General features: G+C 40.3%; 1 protein-coding gene across 1 annotated transcript in view; it reads right to left on the reverse strand.

The window, feature by feature from the left end:
* The window catches only part of adamts6 (ADAM metallopeptidase with thrombospondin type 1 motif, 6), a 66,235-nt gene that overhangs the window by 24,344 nt on the left and 22,900 nt on the right, over positions 1-18,991 (reverse strand). The window contains exons 11-15 of the mRNA XM_018662286.2: positions 16,906-17,047; positions 11,676-11,783; positions 7,698-7,843; positions 5,399-5,462; positions 1,391-1,493 (exon numbers count right to left, since the gene is read on the reverse strand). Coding sequence (XP_018517802.1) covers positions 1,391-1,493; positions 5,399-5,462; positions 7,698-7,843; positions 11,676-11,783; positions 16,906-17,047 — 563 coding nt within the window. The remainder of the gene's footprint in view (positions 1-1,390; positions 1,494-5,398; positions 5,463-7,697; positions 7,844-11,675; positions 11,784-16,905; positions 17,048-18,991) is intronic.

The following is an 18,991-nucleotide window of genomic DNA, read 5'->3' on the forward strand; positions in this document are numbered from 1 at the left end:
TAGTTAAGTGGATATTTTCTATGATCTACAGACATCAAGGGGAGAACTTAGGGGGAGAATGACACATGGCCTGCACTCCCAAACTCCTGCCAATAACTGTGATAGTACAATAGCATTTCCACCCATTCTGGCTCAGTCAGATGAGTGTTGATCCAGAATAGACCAAAGAATGAGCTCCAGTCCTTCTCCTGGGAGATTCTTGACATGAGATGTGTCAGGACATCTGTTCAAAATGTAAAATCTTCCAGGCAGCACCAGCAGCAGATCGACCAGAGAGGGTCTGCGAACAGCGTACAGGAATCTGAAGAATTCTTTACTCATCAAAGAGACCTTCCCACTGTTGGTGTTAACTGGGTACACACACAGACCGGCCTGCAGACTGTCATTTGTGACGCAAAAAGGACGACAAGAAAGTTTTACAGCTCTGCACTGAAGAACTTAGGGACTGTATGTACAAAATATTCTAGAGCAAGCTCTTAACAAGTTCAAACTCAGCCTGGTTGTAACATAGCTGCTGAGTAGCTAACTGAAGGAACTTTTTGACATATGACCTGTTTAGATTGCAGAATAAAAGAGGTATATGGAAATATGGTCGACATATGTGACTTGATCATTTTCAAAAATGATGATTAGAATTCACAAAAATAATATGATATATCTCAAATATTATGCTAATAAGGCAAAGCTAAATGACTAGCTAAACAGTACTGGTTAGGTTAAATTAAGTTTAACATATAGATTCACAGTTATGTTACAGCCACAGTCACTTTCTGTTTACATAACAGCTTTTGAGTGGATGGAAGTGAACAGATGACATCTCATTAGACAGACACTGTCATCACTCACAACCCCCTATAGTAAGTTTTTCTTACTGTTTATTTATTTTCATTTGTTATTTTTGCTATATATCAAGTTTTTAATAACACATTCATTGATAAGGTAATCCTCAAGTTCTGTTGTGTTTAATTGATGGTACAAAAATATTTACTTACTTGCTTGGCAGCATAATAAATGCACAGTTGGAGCCAATCAGAGTTGGCTTGTTAACCCACGGATGTACTGTGAATAGCGGCACAGACCTCCAGGCCACTCTTAGCGTAATTCTTATTTTTTTAAAATCTCTGTCGTCTGGATGCTGAATGTGCAATAGTTTACCTTGAAATACAACAGTTCTGGAGTTTTCATTTGATTATTTGGTTTTTGGCATGCGGCAGGGCTGGAGGACGGTTCTGCAGATTTCTCCTTGCAACGAATTTCCACACTACTGCAGTCTTTACTAGCTCAGGCATTCTTCATGTTTTGAAGGCACAATTTGATTTAGTTTAGTTTAAGACTAAACTTGACACACAGACTTATCAATGGGGCTCACAAATTGCTGTCATGAACTCACCACCAGTGTAAGGCTTCCAGTTGTAGTATTTCCCACGGAAAGGCATGCTGTCAAAATCAGCACACTGCTTCTCTCGGAAATCACGGGATCCTACAGGGCAGGCCTGCAAAAAGTAAAAAAGGGAAAATGCTTTACAATAGTGAGACGCTAAAATGGATTTCGCATGTCTTGGCCCATTCATGACTAATCAGTATACTTAACAGTGAAGCTTATATAGCGTAAAGCAACGCAGAAGGTTTTGCTGACTGGATGTTTGCTGTGATGGATTACACAGCTCTAACAAGTTTAAAGAGTCTGCCAACTGACTTTATTATAATGTAGAAATTAGTAAAATACAATGAATTCACTAAACAACAGGAAAAATATCCAGAAATCGAAATATATGGAGCATGCATTTAAAAGCAGTATGTGAAAAAATGTTGATTTGTGTTTAAGGAGCTGAAACTTGCAAAGCACACTAATATGGTCCTTTAACATCCTGAGATGCAGGCTTGCATGTTGTTACCATTTGAGTAAGTGAATTATCTGCTAAGACTTTTTCTTTATTCTGGGAAGTTTTTATTTGCATAGACAACATCATTATTAACAACTGGACAAAGTCTGTATAAGATGTCACATTTTATTTTCAGACACTAAAACAGACTAGTTTCTTGGAATTCCTAATTGAGAACAGTGTGTTTTGCATTTGGCGAGATTGCTTTGTTTTCATGTGTGGATTTATGATGGATAATGAAGCACTTCTTTGGCTGGGTAATTAGAAACATAAACTCAGCCCAGAGGAGGTAGAAGCGCAGCACAGCACAGGCTGGTGCAGACCTGGTTTTGGCTCAGATTCTGAGGATTGACTTATCTGGGGTTGGGGCTCCAATGTGTGGATGTTGCTCCAGCAGGAGGAGGTACAAAAGTGGAAAGAAGCACTTTATTGGTGTGAAAAGGTCCTTAGAAACCCCCAAAAACACTTTCCCCCAGGACAAATAAAAGCTCTTAGGTCAAAGCTGTATTTCACATGCTGAAAGTGTTCCACCTTGGACCGGACCACTGGGAGGCTGAGCCACTTTCATTACCACTCAGGTCTCAAGCCAATATGGCAGCTTCAAACCTGCACATCAAACATGCAGATTGAGTCAGAAGAGACAAAATAATATTATTACAAGTGTGTGTTGAAATGACAACACATGGCCAAATGAGATTTATATGTGCTAACACGTGTTTAAAGGAAGAAAAAAAATAGTCATTTAGTAATTAGTAGGGCTGCGAGTAAGATCAATTAACCTATTGATTATCTTTTGATTAATAGTCTAGAAAATGTAAAAATCAGAAATGATGTCTTACAACACCAGTCCAAAACCCAAAGAAAGAAGCAGCAAGTTTGTTTGGTGTTTCCTCTTCATAAAAGGCTTTGACTTCCCAGCACTACATATCATATTTATGTGACAACACCAGCCTGCCACGGCGTATACTAATACTCCACTGATTTTACATGTCAAAGTCAATTTACAAGTAATGAGGAGTATTACACAAGCTGTGAAAACAGTTGTATAATGTCTTCTGAGGCTCTTGAGGAACTTTGGTCCAGACTTAAATAGCTCCACAACTACTGGACATGAAACTTTGGTGATTTTCTTGTAGCACCACCAGCAGGCTTTTTATTTATCCAGTAAGATATATTAATCCTTACTTGATGGACTAGAGCAATTTTTTGTACAGATTTGAATGATTCCCAGATGATGAATTCTAATAACACTGATCTGATCTATTGACTTCTCATCTCAATAAATGGATGGACTGTCATGAAATCTGGCACAGACATTTCTGTCCACTGCTGTATAATCCTGGATCATTTTGGTGATCCCTTAACTAGCTAGCACTACATGACTACACTATAGCATGGCTTCCATCTCTCTCTCTGAAGCCCCCCAACTTTATGGAAGTACAATACTAAACTGTTGGCATGCTCCTTTAATGTCAGTTATGACCTGCATATATGAAGCCCTAAGTGTTTTCATCCCAGCAGAAGACAATATCTTCTTCAGTAACTCAGACATGAAGCACTATGCTAATGGTAGCAGCCTTATAATATAAAGCAACTTCCCACAGGGCAAACACAGTAGTAACAGGAAGAGAGGGAGGCACCATTAACAAATAATATCTGACCAGTGATCTGTGTAAAAATAGCTGGGATATAAACATCAATCTATGTATGTGCATGTGCTGGAGTGCGTGTACGTGCGTGTGTGTGTGTGTCTGCAAGAGAGAGAGAGAGTATGTGTCATTGTATCTACATCTGGTGCTCTCACATACACACACATGCATTTCCCTGGACAAGGTGTGGTCAGTGTGATGAAATAGCGGTTAGGGGTGTTGTTTGTTTTCCAAAGAAAACACTCAGTGCTTGCTCTCAGCTGTTATTTTTAAGACTTGCGGTTAAATGTCCACCAGGGCCCTAACTATTTCAATTTTCACCTTGTGAAAAAAAGGCCACCTAGAAATAGTTGAACAGAGATCTCGACTTGCAGCCATGTTAAATATTTGTTTAAAGCATTGCTCCAGACCTCAAGAAAAAAAAAAGGTCTGTGAATTGCTTTTCATGAAATAGACTCTGAAACGGTCATCATCATCGACTCAAGTGAAGTGTCACAAACAATATATGAACTAGAAAGTGACAAAGAGACAAATAAACCCATAGTCACAAGGGGGATATTGAATCACAGCCTGTGCATTTTTATCATCGTCTCTCCCGCGCTCCAGGAAGAAAACATGTCAGAAAGCTTAACGGCGGCGTGATGCCGCTAGCTGATCTCTGTGTTCCTTGTAAAGCCTTTCCTAAGATAACATGTTCTGCAGTAGAAGCGAAGAGCAGTAAGGAGGAGGTTCAGCAGTCTTGCTGTGACAGGCCAAATCCATCCCAGGTCAGAATGCCTCGACAGACCAACTGTCTCAATCCCTTTACAAACCAGAGCAGAGCATCAAGAGGACAGTTTAGTCTCTGTGTCAGCTGTACAAGAGTGTATGTTTGGTTTCAGACGTGTGTGTGTGTTTGTGTGTCTGTGTAAAAATGGTTATTTTAACCTCTGTACTGTAACCCTACTTAAAGTCTACTATAAGTACTATATTCATTCTTCATTAAAAAATAAATTAAATGTGTCCTCAGCTCTGACTAGTGTCTCCAAGGTTTTATTTCAGGTGATATACTGCCCTAACAAGCTCCAGCAGTTTTGTCTCCTAACTTCTGGTTACTATTGATGGCTATAGTAAATATAATAATTCAAAAATCACGGCCCTGATCAGTTCACACAGCCTAATATATGCACATTCTCACTTCCAGTGTAGACAGGAAGTTAGAGGACAGACTAATGCCTGCTTTTCCATTACACAGTTTTAGCACTACTCGCTCGGGTGGGGTCATCATAGCAAGGCGGCCCGAAACTCCTGTGACATCATTTGTATGAAGGAGTCGCTCTCATGACTCATCCGGTGATGTCACTCCTGGCCAATCAGTGGCCTGCAGTTTGTTGACGTCACATTTTTGGCTCAACTCAACTCGCTTGGAACCCTGGCCGAGTAGGTACTAAAAAGTACCCGGTACCAGGTACTACCACCTAATGGAAAACCCTAAAAAACAAGTAGAGTTGAGTAGAGCTGAGTAGGTGCTAGTAGAAAAGCACCTTAAGTTGGAGAATGCTAGAACGTGTAAGGTCAGTAAGGTAGGGTTGCCTTTATGTACCCTTAGTAGCAAGACCCGGGGCAACAAAAGTCCAGTAAGAACTCGCTGTACTCATTAAGCTCATTGCTGTGAGCATACAATAATACTTGAAGGAGATTTAGATGAGTGACTTAGATCTTCTCATTAGGAATATGTTGGCTGAACAGTAAGAACAATGTCCTCAGAGGCTTTAGCAAGAAAACAAAGGTGATCCCTATCCCCAGTGGATGTTATGCCCTTGCAGTTGTAGACCTTTCTCTCAACACAAAGCAGACAGAGTAAAACAAAGAAATTAAGAAACTCACGTCAGTGTTACAGGATCTGTAGCGTTTCCTCTCTCCAAGACAGTACTTGCCTCCTCCGGATGGACTGAGAGACACAAGAGAATTGAATGAGCAGGGAAATGAAAAGTAAGAGGGCATCTTCAACACATCACATCAAGCACCATAAATTCACATATCACAGATTCTTTACAGAAATAATCTCTGGGATCTAGTGAGTATATTGGGAAAGGTTTAGTGATGGTGGATCGTGAAACAGGCCTCAAAAAATCTCTGCCAGAAGTCTGTCTGCATTTGCTGCTTTGCTGAGCATGTGTGCCAATGATTCATTCATGAAATCCAAGCTGCTCTAAGAGCTCTTAAGTGTGACATGACATTTAGAATTGGGAGAGAGACTAAAGTGTGTAACCTCAGAACGATTCTCTACTCACTTTTTTTCCTTGTCGGCTCTTCACTTCACATCTACTACATCTCTCAAGGGTTTGTTTTTCTGCTCTTATCGTCTCCTGCTTTCCTCTAACCTTCATTAGCCTCCCTTTCCTCCATGACTATTTCCACTTTGCTGCAAAAAAAAAACTCTGAGACAGACTCTAATGAATGTGTTAAAGGCTGGTCTGACTGTGTTTTCTCTGCCTCCCTCCTCTTTGCACCGATGCCTGAGCGGCAGCGATCACCTTACACAGGTGTTCCACATTATGTCGGTGCCTTCTCCTCTTCCCTGTCTTCCCTCCTTCCCCTTTTTTTCCTTCCCTCTACTTCACCTTGGCTCTTTCTCCTGTCTTCCCATGACGTGTTTGACGTAATATCTAGCCTCCAAAGCGAAAGAATGCAAAGACGGATAAAGATCCCAGACGTCTAGCTGCCAGACGAAGACACACTGGGCAATGATTTGTCTTGTGAGGACACGTGGGAGGCCTTAAAACAAAACTACGCTGCACTACAATCTACAGTAGAGAATGAGCTGTGCCTTAACTGGTTGCACATGGCCCATCACAGAGTCCATCTCAATCTGCAGGAGGGTAAAGACTGACCTAGCAGCACTCACCATGGATGAAAACTGAAGCTAGTGAACAAGTGTCTTAATATTCATTGTAATATTGTTATAATTGCTCCAAGAAAACTCTCAAAGATGATATTTTCTGCAACAGAAGTTATGATAATGACAGCTAATATGGCATAACACTTGTCTTTGTCATGATTTTAGGTTATTAAGGCTTAAAGAGAATGATGTTTTGGGATGCGCTAGCCTTGACTGACAGGTACGACTCATCGCCCCTTTCTTTTTCCACCTCAGATCCACCCAGGGCTTTTCTCCCCTTTGCTCGCATTTACATTTGGTATGGTAATAGGTTACAGCCTCCCCTCGACCCTTAACAGATAAGTGGTATAGATAATGGATGGATTTAATTGTTATTATAAAAATATTGTTTACATCCGGTGGGAAAGTATAGTATGAAATGTTTATCTATTACATCTTGCTAACAGTAGCTAACGTAGTTAACCATAAGCTACGGGTCACACAAGTCTAAAAAGGCTGTAGCATAAAAAAAAAAAAACCCTTAGTGTGTATGTGAGTGTGTGTGTATGTGGCCTGAACATGTGTGTGTTTTATTGGTCATGAGTTTGACTTTCAACTTGTGAGTTATTTCTTCTTTCAAAAGTTACATAATCTTACTTTAAAGGCCTCGTGAAATGGGTTCAACCCTCTGTAAAAAACAAAAAAAGTCCATCAAGCCCAACCAAAACATAATTAATGCTTTCTACCCATTCTATCAAGTGCCTTTATATCTCCTTTACTCTCTATAACTAAAAGCCTGTTGGTTTACACTTATGAGTGACCTCTGGCTGGCACATTCACTTTAAGTAGTGACCTTTTGATGGGGCCTTTAAAGCCCTGTGTGATAGACTGACTGTCCTGCCTGGTGCTTAGATCAAGACATATGAAATAGTTTGTTTGGCTTTATAATTTTTCACCACTGCACTGTCCATTACACCATAGATCAGAATAGGCAGTTTTGATGGGTCATAGATTACATTAAAAGCTTTGTCAATATAAAAAAAAAAAGTGAAAATCAAAGGTTACTGCCATCACATTGAGCTTTTAAGAACACACTACAAAGGCTGCAAGGATACATTTACCCCTGTAAATGTTTCACTACTAATTTGCCTACAAGACAATCTAATTATCTATTATCACTACTCCCACTCAGATACGACACACATCCACACAGCTTACACATGTGCACATACACACAAACACACACCTGTAGGCAGGACCTGGATGTGTGTGTTCAGCTTGCTGTGGCTTACTTTGCCTACTTACGCTGGGCTGTCACAGTGCCTCATGGAGGAGGATACACCGCCCCCACAGGTCCTGCTGCACTCCCCCCACAGGGACCAGGGCCCCCAGCCTCCGTCCACACTCTGAGGCCAGGTTCCGAATGCAACGCACTCCCCCTGGTAGCACCACTGGCCGGGGAGGAGCAGAAACACAGACAGAGGACGGGGAAACTTTGGTTATTATGCAGAGGGAGTGAATCACAAAAACAAAAACACTGAGATACATTAAGGACTATTGAAGAATCTTCAGTCGAGGGGAGACTCGAAATAACATGCAACTTAATACAACAGCCACAGAATACTTAGGTGTCAGTTTTACCAGTTTTCCAACAGTTATGAATTCACTATAAATTCATGTGCATCTGTATATAGTGAAATGTAGACTATACAAAACCTGACTGATTGTTTTCCTTCAATAGCACATTCTCTCTCCCTCTGTTTAAAAACACAGAGTAACTCGTGATTACACTATTACCCACCCTGTAATTTCATTTCCGCATTTGTCCTGTTATTTCCTCTCTCCTACCTGTCATTTTCCATTTTGTTATTGCTGTCCTGGTTTCCTCCTTGTTTAGCTATATTATACTGTTGAACTGTTTATGTGACTCAATTCAGCTGTGTCCTGCTTATCGATCAAATGCTTATTTGCTTTCTTTCTGAGAGCAAAATGAGGAGAGTGATGTCAATTTAATCTGTCTCAATACAGCAAGACTAAGAAATAACGCAATCTACCTCTTAAAAATGTTGAATTCATGCACTACAGCCTTACTTAGCTTAATATGAATAGTGACCTATAGTGACTAACGTTAATTCTAGTAAAGAAACAGGTAAATATTGCTGTGTTACAAATATTACTGAGTCAGTTAACTGACTTTGTGACTGCTCTCCACTTGTGCTGCTATTACAATAGGTATTTTGCAATTAGCATCGCTCAGTATTTGACATTTACTTCTGTTTTTAAGTAGGTGGGTGAGGATGTGTTTAGCCTAGCTTAGGTTAAAGACTGAAAGCAGGAGGTAACAGCCAACCTGAATCTGTCCAAAGTTCAAAAACAAATAAAACTCTACAGCTGATTTATTAACATGTTGAATTTTATTAGTTTACATGTAAAAACAACAATTTGTGGTTTTAAGGGGGAGTTAATGTGCCATAACTATTTCTTGGTGAGCAACAGCCAAGCACAGTGTCAAGTTTGATACTATCACCCCTGTACAGAGCCCAAAACCAAAACCAGCGCTCAGTGTAATCTCCACTATAGCTGGAGACACTGCACTAAAGTGCTATACAGATGGATGAATTCTGATTAGTCAAGAAAAAACTCCAAAGTAACTCATTTGTTGTTTTTACATGTCTGTTCATGTACAGGCTAAACAGAGAACACACATAAGGAAGATAGCTTCAGAGTTGGAAGGCATATTTTTGAACTTTGGTATTTGTGCTAAGATAGGCTAACCATGTTGTTACTCCAGCTCTGCATATATGTAGTATTTTAAAAGGACTTGAATGTTAGCAACAGAATTGTTATCATTACACTTCCATGTTGATGTTGCTACAAGCAAGAATGCTAATTCATTCTGTTACATTCAATTAATAGATAGAAGAATATTAATGTATTTTTTATGCAAAAATGGCAAAAATAAATAAATAAATAAAATAAAAAAATCAGTCCTCTCATAAATGAAGATGTCCCTATTTTCTTTGTCTTATATGAAACTGAATATCTGTGTTTTGGACTATTGGGCAAACAAAACTGATTCCTGATTCTTCATAGATTAAATTATTAATGGAGAAAATCACAAGCAAATTAAAAATAATCGTTAGACAGCGCAGCGATACAGTATATTGAGAATTTACTATGTTTACTCCACTATGTTTAACTGACAGCTGTAGTTACTTATCACTTCAAAAATGTTTTGATGTTAAAACTGTACTTAAGATAGAGAAGATTTTCAATACTTGCAAAGGAGTATTTTTCTACTTTGGTAATGCTACTTTTACTCAGGTAAATAAAACCATGTTTCCAGTGTACTATGGGGTGGTTTCAGAGGTAGGTGAGGGATGGAAAGTACTGTCCAATGTGTCAGGGGTGTTTTAAGCCTTGTGCTAAGCTGTTCAGAGAACCAGAGGGAAGAGGGGATCAGCGACAGCCCTTTGTCTCTCCAACTGTGTCAGTAGGTTAAGAACCCAGAGAGACTGGGACAGTCAAGGTGAGGGCTACGTTGGGCCACTGTCCTCTTTGTCTGAATTACTCATTCACGTCCTGAGACACTGTCTAAACAAGATTAGCGATGGAAGAGAGGAGATGGAGAGATGGGAAGAAGGACGGAGAGATGAGGACACAGAAGGGAGGAAGGTGAAGTCTGCTTTCTGCACCAACCTTGGAGTATCTATCTGGGAGTCCATTTGAACACAGTTAAAACACAAAAAATCTTCTCTCTGTTGGTCAGTTTCTGCCTCTCTCCCACCTCCCCCTGCCCCCTCCCCCATTCTCTGCCTCCCTCTCTCCCTGCTTCTGTTGGAAGGGCCTCTCTCCATTACACGCTGGGTGAGAAATGGCTGACATTCATATTCCTTTGAAGCTGTCCCCGGCAGGGGCAGACAGGGTATGCCACTGGCTCTCCTAAAGCTGCTCCAAAAGCTGTTCCAAAGCCCCCCAGGCTCAACCTGGGGCCCCCTGTGTTGTCCAGGACCCTGTCCGTGGGCCCCGGCCCTCAAAGGCTCCACTGAGCTAATGGTAATCACGGGTGACAGCTCGTGACACTCTCCTATTCTTCCCTTTTAGACCTCGGACCATCCAGTGACAATGGCTGCCATAATCCGTGTTAAAACTGTCTCCCCTAACCTGGCTGGCATCAACAGTGGGCTGATGACCTAAAGCCTGGCCTGCTTGCGTGTGTGTGCATGTGTGTGTGTGTGTGTGTGGTAGAACCAATTGCATGAGTGCACACTCAGGGAACGGTACCCCTTCCCAGAGTGGAACAGATGCAAGCTGAGGCAGCGAGGTACCAGAAGATGAGAGTGACTGCTGCACACAGAGGAGAGCACTCATTTCACATCACCAGGTAATGATGTGCAATGGTTAAAGGGTCAGTTCCAACCAAATTATAAAAACACATACGATATCTCTGGCAGTACCCAGCCATGCTAATCATTTTAGTTTAATTTGTGATTTTTTTTCTATCCCTCAAATACATTTATTTCTATTTCATTTTTATTGTGTTCACTGCATTAAAACATTCAATAGCAGCATCTCTTTCAAACTATGTCCCACAACGTCTGTGGATTATCCAGAGTAAAGGCCTGATCACACCAGCATTAATTTGGGCCAAACCTTGGACTGAAATCAGTTCATGTCGATGGATTTGCTGTGATCAATGGATTCACTCACAGAGGCTACGAAAAGCTTTTGTACAGGGTTCAACTTTAATCAACTCTTTAAGGCACAGTAAAATATAGTATATAATACTAGAGGTTAAAATATCCAAAAGTAAAACAAAAATGGGCTCATAATTACACATCAAAATTTGCAGGTATAGTAGTTAGCAGAGTAATATCATGGGTCAGACGCGTGTGTTTTACTGTCAGCTGGCAAAAACTCATTTCCAAAGAAAGTGGTTGAGGTCTAATTCATTCATTCCTACCTCCTCCTTCTGATCTAACAACGCAGGTGAGACGGTGTGCCATCATGGTGTGTTGTCACTGGTAAGACACCTGTACTGTAGTGGGAACTACCACAGAGGTGGCTTTGACTACACCAGCAGGTGTTTATATGTATGTCTGTGGACAGATTTTGTCACCATGATAGTGTCACAACAGTGCACAATGCACAGGTGTGTAGCGGAGATCAAACTGAAGGCTTGGTGTAAGTGAGAAAATAGCTTGCGAGTTTTTCTTTTCTTTTCTTTTCTTTTCTTTTCTTGGAGTGAACCTTTAAATGTATGAGAAACATTTGATGACTTACCCCCTTCTCAATGCTGCCAGTCTGGCACAGAGTCCCCTCTGCCGCAGGAATACTGTTTGTTACACAGCGGTTGCTTTTGCTAAGGCACCAGAGCTCTCTACACACTTCCTAGGAAAGAAGGCAAAAGCAAGTTGGTCAGAATAAATCAGTTCAGCAGACTGGGGGGTGGTGGATTGCTGAATAAGGGTGAGAATGATTTATCAGTAGCCTTTGGTGGTTTTCCTTTCAGTGTTTTTCTTCTCCACTCTGACAGCTGTGAGACAAATAAAAAACAACACAGACAGCATGGAAATACAAATCTACACGATTCCAGACCAAATCAGAGGACGAGAGAACTTGATGAGACCACATCAAGACTGCTGAGAGGCATCTAACTTCAAGAGCCCATATGCTTTGTATCATAGCGAATCTTGAGCAATATGCCAAGGGTCACTGGGTGCTCTTAATGTTCTCTTATGAGAAATGAAGAGTCAGCTGGATCAACACCATGACTAACGTTTGCTCACGTTCACTTCAGGACCACACGGGACCGTGACATCAGTTCAAGAAATCCCATTTCTACTTCTTAGGGGAAATCAAGAGTGAGCAATAGGCCTCCCAAGTCTTAGATAAAGACGACTTGTAGGCCTAACAAATATCTTTAGTATTACTGAGTGGTCTGAATAAACATCATATCTCTGTCTTCTCCTTCTCATTCCTCAGTCTGGGACATGAGGAGAATATACTCAGATTACTAAAGGAATGGAGTGTGTGTGAGAGAGAGAGAGATAGTGGGAAGACAGCACTAAGTTGCCCCCAAATAAATAAAACCATAAAGCGAACACATGTTACAAGGACAGCTCTGCACAACCTTGCATTAGATTTCCCATTAAACTGAACTAGGTCTCCTCACGTCTCGACTTCAAAGGCTTTTACAGGACAATTGTGTACGGCAGAGGAGCAGGCCCATGAAAAAGAGTTATGATCCCACGCATAGATTCTGACCCCCAGGGTCAGTAAATATGCCACGGCCCTGCAGCTCCCTGAGCCTATCCAGATTAAATAAAGCGGCAAACTGCCACTCTCTGGTTGCAGCGACTCCCCTCTGCCAGCTGGTTTCAATAAGCCGCCCCACTGCTCCATTCACTATCTCGGCCCCGCTAAAAGGTCAGCAGCCCAGGCCTTAACGAACATGGATGTGGGCCTGATGGATTTACGCTAAGAGAGAACAAGCTGGCGATAAAAAGGGCAGGGGCATTCAGCAAGGGCCTCGCTAATATAGCCATCAAAGATTGTTTGTTTTTCATACCTTCAGCTTCCGGTGTCACTCAGGTTTGCAAAACACTAATACAGCATGCCTGGGAGCTTGGAGCACAAGCTCAGAGTCTAACTGAGAAGTGGGAAGTAGTCACTTAAAAACAAATTATTGCCATAAATGACACTAATTTCATCTCTTGATGTCTGTGTTATTTTTCCCACCACTGACAAAGTCTCATGCTGTGATTCAAAGTCTGTGGTACCCTTGCGGCTCAAGGATCTTTAAATCTTTGAATTTATTTGAACCCCCCTTTAGGCGTCATGGGTCATATTCAGTGAAATATTGCTGTTAAATTGCTCGACATGAATGATTCCCAACCTACTCTGGTAATGACCCCTGAATACAAGACAACATATATTTTGGTTTGATTTATGAGAAGTTCAATTGAAGAGTGGTTTATTTTCCTTCCTTGAGATTGATCTGCCTTTTACCAGATCTGAATGACACAAAGTGGTCTAATCAGAGCCTTAGTTGTCATAAAAGTAGTCCTTTTATATATATATACACACACACACACACACATACACTAGTATCATAGATGTATGACAAAATAGCTGCAAGCTAACATCAGCAGGCTAACATACTCACCATGACAATGGTAACACATTGATGTTTTACAGGTTTAATGTTTACCCTGTTCCCCATTTTAGTTTAGTGCATTAGCATGCTAACATTTGCTAAGTAGCACTGAACATAAAGTAGAGCTGAGGCTGATGTGAATTAGTTATGTAGGTATTCTGGTCATAAACTTAAGTGTTGGACAAATTAAAACTGGCACCAAATGAAAAGTCAGAGTATCACCACGGTGGCGCAAGATGAAAAGTCAGGGGAGCATCAGTACCCTTAGGATTTATCCTCTGGGGACTGTGAATGTTTGCAATAAATTTCATGTCAATCCATGACAAAGTTATTGAGATATTTCAGTCTGAACCAAAGTGTCCAAGTGACACACAGGCATTGGCATCCCCAGAGTCCTGCAGCTAGCATGATGTAGATGTAATGACCTGAAATATTATTTGGGTTGTTACTCAGCAGTTATCATTCACTGTGTGTCAAGCATACATCCCTTGTGAATCTCAGTCATACTCATTGGAGTAAAGCGATAAGAATAACTTATTGTTCAAGGAAAGCCAGATGTTACACAAGCCCAAAGTAACACAAGCTGCCCAAAACCTCATTTAACTTTTCAGTATTTCACAAGAATGAGCAAATAATTCTTAAAAAGTCTAAAAATAAAAAACAGTTTTATTTAAATTGCACATTTTTCTTAAGTTCAACTCTTGTAGTCATCAAACGACTGTTTGTGGGGTCTGGACCCCCAGGTTGAGAACCACGGTTCTACACTGCTTTTCACACCAGCTGAACAGGACACAGCAGGTCATATATGGTGGTAAATCTCTACCCTGTCCTAAAGATGAATGAATATGGTGTAGATTTGTGGCCAGAATTTAAGTCTGTTGTGGTTGAAAACCGTACAAATCATTCCGTTATCTTGCACTCTAAGCCAAAGGAATGGTGTCTTAAGCAACATGTTTTACCAGTGAAATATTAAGACTACATTATGACTGTTTGACATTATTTATAGATATTATATTAGAGATAAACTTTTATATATTCTGGCTAGAGTTCTCCGCCTTTCCCATCACTGCTCCTCTGTATTTTTTTGCAGTACAGGATGATTAGAAAATACACAAAATACTCATCTAAATGTGGAACAGTTCAATAGGTTACGGCTGAGCATTAGCTCCAGAAACCACACTCTTCCATTCATTAGACCTTTTATCCATTTCTGTGGTCATGCCTGTCCTGTGAGCAGTCGCAGAGGGCATCTCTTTCACAGATGGCTGTATGAAATAGATCTGATTGTCAGATGAAAAACTCCAATCTAGCTCTGTTGAATCACTGCTGGAACCCAATCCACTCATAAATCTCATAAATGTGTGTCTTTCATGCTGATCTAAAACCACAATTATGAGCTTAGGAGCCAAAATAACAGGGCTTGATTTGGGGCCTGTTATAATCTGCTGTCAGATATTTCTTTCAGTGAAATGAAATAACTATATGATCTCAGCTAATCTCTGCCCCCCCTTTTTTTTCCATCATGTGCCCAAATATTTATGTAATGCTAAACAATATCACGTTATTGTTCATTAAATCTTTGAGGATTCCTTTCAACTGCTCATTTTAGCGTGTGGTTCTTGCTTGTCTTTCGCTGCCTGTGTCATTTATGTGCTCAGGTTTTTTCATTACGCGAATCATTATCATTACAGGCAAAAAAAAAAAAAAAAGAAGAGAAGAACGGATGAGGGGAGTGTTGACTTCAATCCTTCATCTCTTTGTCTGGGACATTTATAGATTAAAAGGAAGAATAAGTCAGTGTGTGGAAAGACACCTCCAAACCAGCTCTAGTTGTCAGACAATAATAAAACAATTACCCTCCTGGCATGTTTTACCTCCTTCTGATTTCAACTAGGAAATATAAACTTGAAGAAAACTGTTATTATTATCATTAGCATTTCCCACAGGGGACTGAACATGCTTTCATCATGTACGTATCTTTAAATTAGGGATGCATCAATCCAACTTCAACAGTACTGAAAACATCTTTCAATACTAACTCTGACGCCGCAGCTCAGGATAAATGCTGATCCAACACCTGTGATCTCTTTTTCGCAAATATTAAATCTGTATATCTCATTGCATTAAAGGCAGTGGAATAATTTTTTTGTCAAGTATAGAGCTGAACTTAAACTGTTAAACTGTTTTCTATACTGCCATTTATTGTCCTCATACAGAAGATTAGCTATCAACAATATATATAAAGTTACATAATGTTTTAACTATTTACCTAATTTAATCAAATAATAAAACAGGGTTTGTATTTGAACTCCACCTTCAAAGTGTAAAGTGAGTGTAACTGTCCTAGGTGAGAATAAATACTGGAAGTGGGAAAAATACAAGCCTGCAAGATTTTAATTTAAAAAAGCTTTTGTATATAATCGTAGTAGGTCAAGATAAATGTAAAATCAGTCTGTTGATGATAAAAATTAAGAAAGCTCTTGAAAAAAATGAGCAATAACAGCTTATTAGGGCTGCTAACACAAATTTGACAAACTATTTTTTTGAGACGGTCCCTTCTTCAGTTGGTCAGTTTCCCCATTCACTGTGAGGTCAGGTAAAAATAACATCTGAAGAGCATCAGTCAAGCTTAATCCTGCACAACCTAACAAATATGGTGAAAACAGAAGACGAACCATGATGCGTGAACAACTGGATTTCACTGACACTGAAGAAAAAGTATGAATCTGATGATTATGATCTGATTACTAGCCAAGATTAGAACTTATTTTTCAATGACTTCCAGGGCTGAAACTAACTTCTTTTTATTATCATTTAATTTGACGATTATTTTCTTGATTAATCATGAAATTGTTTAGTTATAGAATGTCAGAAAATTGTGAAAAATTGTAATAATACATTTCCTAACAGCCAAGGTGATGTTTTCAAAGTCCAACCAACTTTCCAAAACCCAGAGATACTCCAATTTTTTATCACATGAGACAAAGAAAAGAAGTAAATCCACAGGAAAACGTCTGGCAAGACTGTTTGAAAAATGAGACTTAAGTATTCTATAAAGAAAGCAGTTGCAGGTGAATTGTCTGTTGTTCTAAACACACATATGGACGTTTATTCTTGATGGAGATGCTGACACCACTTTATGAATGATGTGGGAGTTCAGTTCAACAATTCATATCTGTTCATATGCAAATAATGTATACATTTGTTTATACTGTTACACTCCTTTTCAGAGTAAAGTCTAGTCCAGTGTGGGTATGAGATGTCTTTGACTACACCATGTTCCAGTCTGAAACTGAGAGACTGTGAGCTGGAAAACTAACTAGCAGAGCGGCGAGAAAGATGCTGGTTTCTTACCCCATACTTGCACTGGCGTGAGGAGGCTCCGTACTGGAAGCGACACTGCTCATCTGCATCGTACACCTGCCCCGGGGCCACTGTTGGGTACAGGAAGTCTCGTTTCAGAGGTTCATTGTCCAGACACGTCCCCCGACCTGAGCTGTCAAAAAAACAAACCTATAATAGGATTGTTTCTTGCACAAAGGAACCTTTCTGCACGATAAAAGCCCCCCCTACCCCCCCCCACCCCCTTCTGTCTTTTAGCCCCTTGTGTTGTTTGACTCATTTAATTTTACCACCAAACTACCATTGTAGGAAGCTTGTCAAAGATCTAAAATGACATGTAATTAATGTTGATATTAGACTTCAACACCTCCTCATCAAAGGGAGTGTTGAAGCACAAGCAGAGACATTTTACCAGAGGCGAAGAGGGCAGGCTGTCGGCCGATCTGCCTGTCTTAAAACACAAACCCTCTCTGATTATATGGCTCTGTGCTCAACAATTCTGTATGTCACTGCTTATACTGAATCCACAGAGGAGCCAATAAAATGACAGAGGAGGGAAAGGAAGAGAAAAATCTGGAGTGAGCTATGGGTCATATGTCCAGGCCTAGGATTATGTTTAGTCTGTTTTGTCAGATAGAAATATGTGCACTCACAAAGAACTCACAGACGAAAAACACACACACACACACACACACACACACACAGCAGCTTTGTATTCTAGTAGCTAAAAAATAAAATACAGTCTTGTGTATTTTGCTGATGTATCTGTTTATTCTGGGTTAAGATGCTGAGCTTGTTTAAGTTCTATGTCACTGTGTGCATGCTTTTTCATCCCATCTCTGAGGGCCAACACTCGGCTCACAGATTTAAACTTTGCGTTATTCTTTTGACCTTTTTCGTGTAAGAGACTAAAATCATACCACAGACAAATACCAATAAACAAACACAGACGTATTTCATTTTGATTTCTACCCCCTCTGCTTCTCAAGGCAAAATATTACTACTACTATTTACTATAACACTGTGCTCTTTTTCCAGCTGCGGCAGCTGCAACATGCAGTGGAATGCTTCCCATCCCTCGAAAGGAAAAGTGGGCCTGGTGACAACAATAATGTCGAGCTAGGCTTTGTGATTGAGCAGGCTAAAACTTGGGCCCAGAGTACAAGAGAGAGAAGACTGGAGACTGAAAGTACATCAGGTGATTGATAAGTTCATGGCCTAAGGTAGAAGGAGATGAGTTAAACAGCTCTTTTTACATGCATGTGCGGTTCGGTTCTTTGAGTGATTATGCAGAAAGTTTTAAGTTAATAACTTTTGTGGTGTTTCTGTTTCAGATAATTGAAAATTTCAAGTCAGTACTGAAAAAAAAACATGGGTCTTTGTGCTGTCATCTGCCGAATGTGAATTTGAACTCACCTAACATCCGCCCTAATCACCTGATGTGGCACTCGTAAGCCTATCATCTCTCCCCCAAGATGAAGGAAGGAGCTCGGTGGTTGCCATTTTGACAGTGATGATGATGTCATTGCTGCTGTGGACCACTTTCTCAGACATCGCTGACTTGCAATTTTCAATTGCCCAAAACACAAATACCACAAAAGTTATTAACTTCAAATTTTCTGCATAATCACTCAAAGAGCTGAACGGCATGCACATGTACTAAGAGCAGTTTATCTCCTTCTACCTCAGGCCACAAACCTATAAATCATCCCTTGTATATACTGTCCTAGAAACCCTGTTACACTATTACTTATACTCCTGCAGTTGCCAGGGTACATTCTATGCACAAAAAATCCTCCATGTACATATTATGTGGATAACGCATAGTTTCTAGAAAGGCAGGAAATGCTTTTAGAATATTTTGTGTGCACTGCAAACAATCATTCAAACACCTCCATTGCAGTGGGAAGGAAGCAAAATTTTACAAGTGGATATCTTAAAAACTGGGCAAATTAAACCACTCTACTTGGCCGGACATCACACTAAAAGAAATGTCCCTTTAATATCACCTCCCAGATCATATTGAGAGGACAAATGTCCAGCTCCCCTACACCTCTCTTTCAATCTAACTCAGGATTGAGTGGCACCAGCTTAACTG

The sequence above is a fragment of the Lates calcarifer genome, linkage group LG9, assembly GCF_001640805.2.
Source record: "Lates calcarifer isolate ASB-BC8 linkage group LG9, TLL_Latcal_v3, whole genome shotgun sequence".
Lineage (NCBI taxonomy): Eukaryota > Metazoa > Chordata > Actinopteri > Centropomidae > Lates > Lates calcarifer.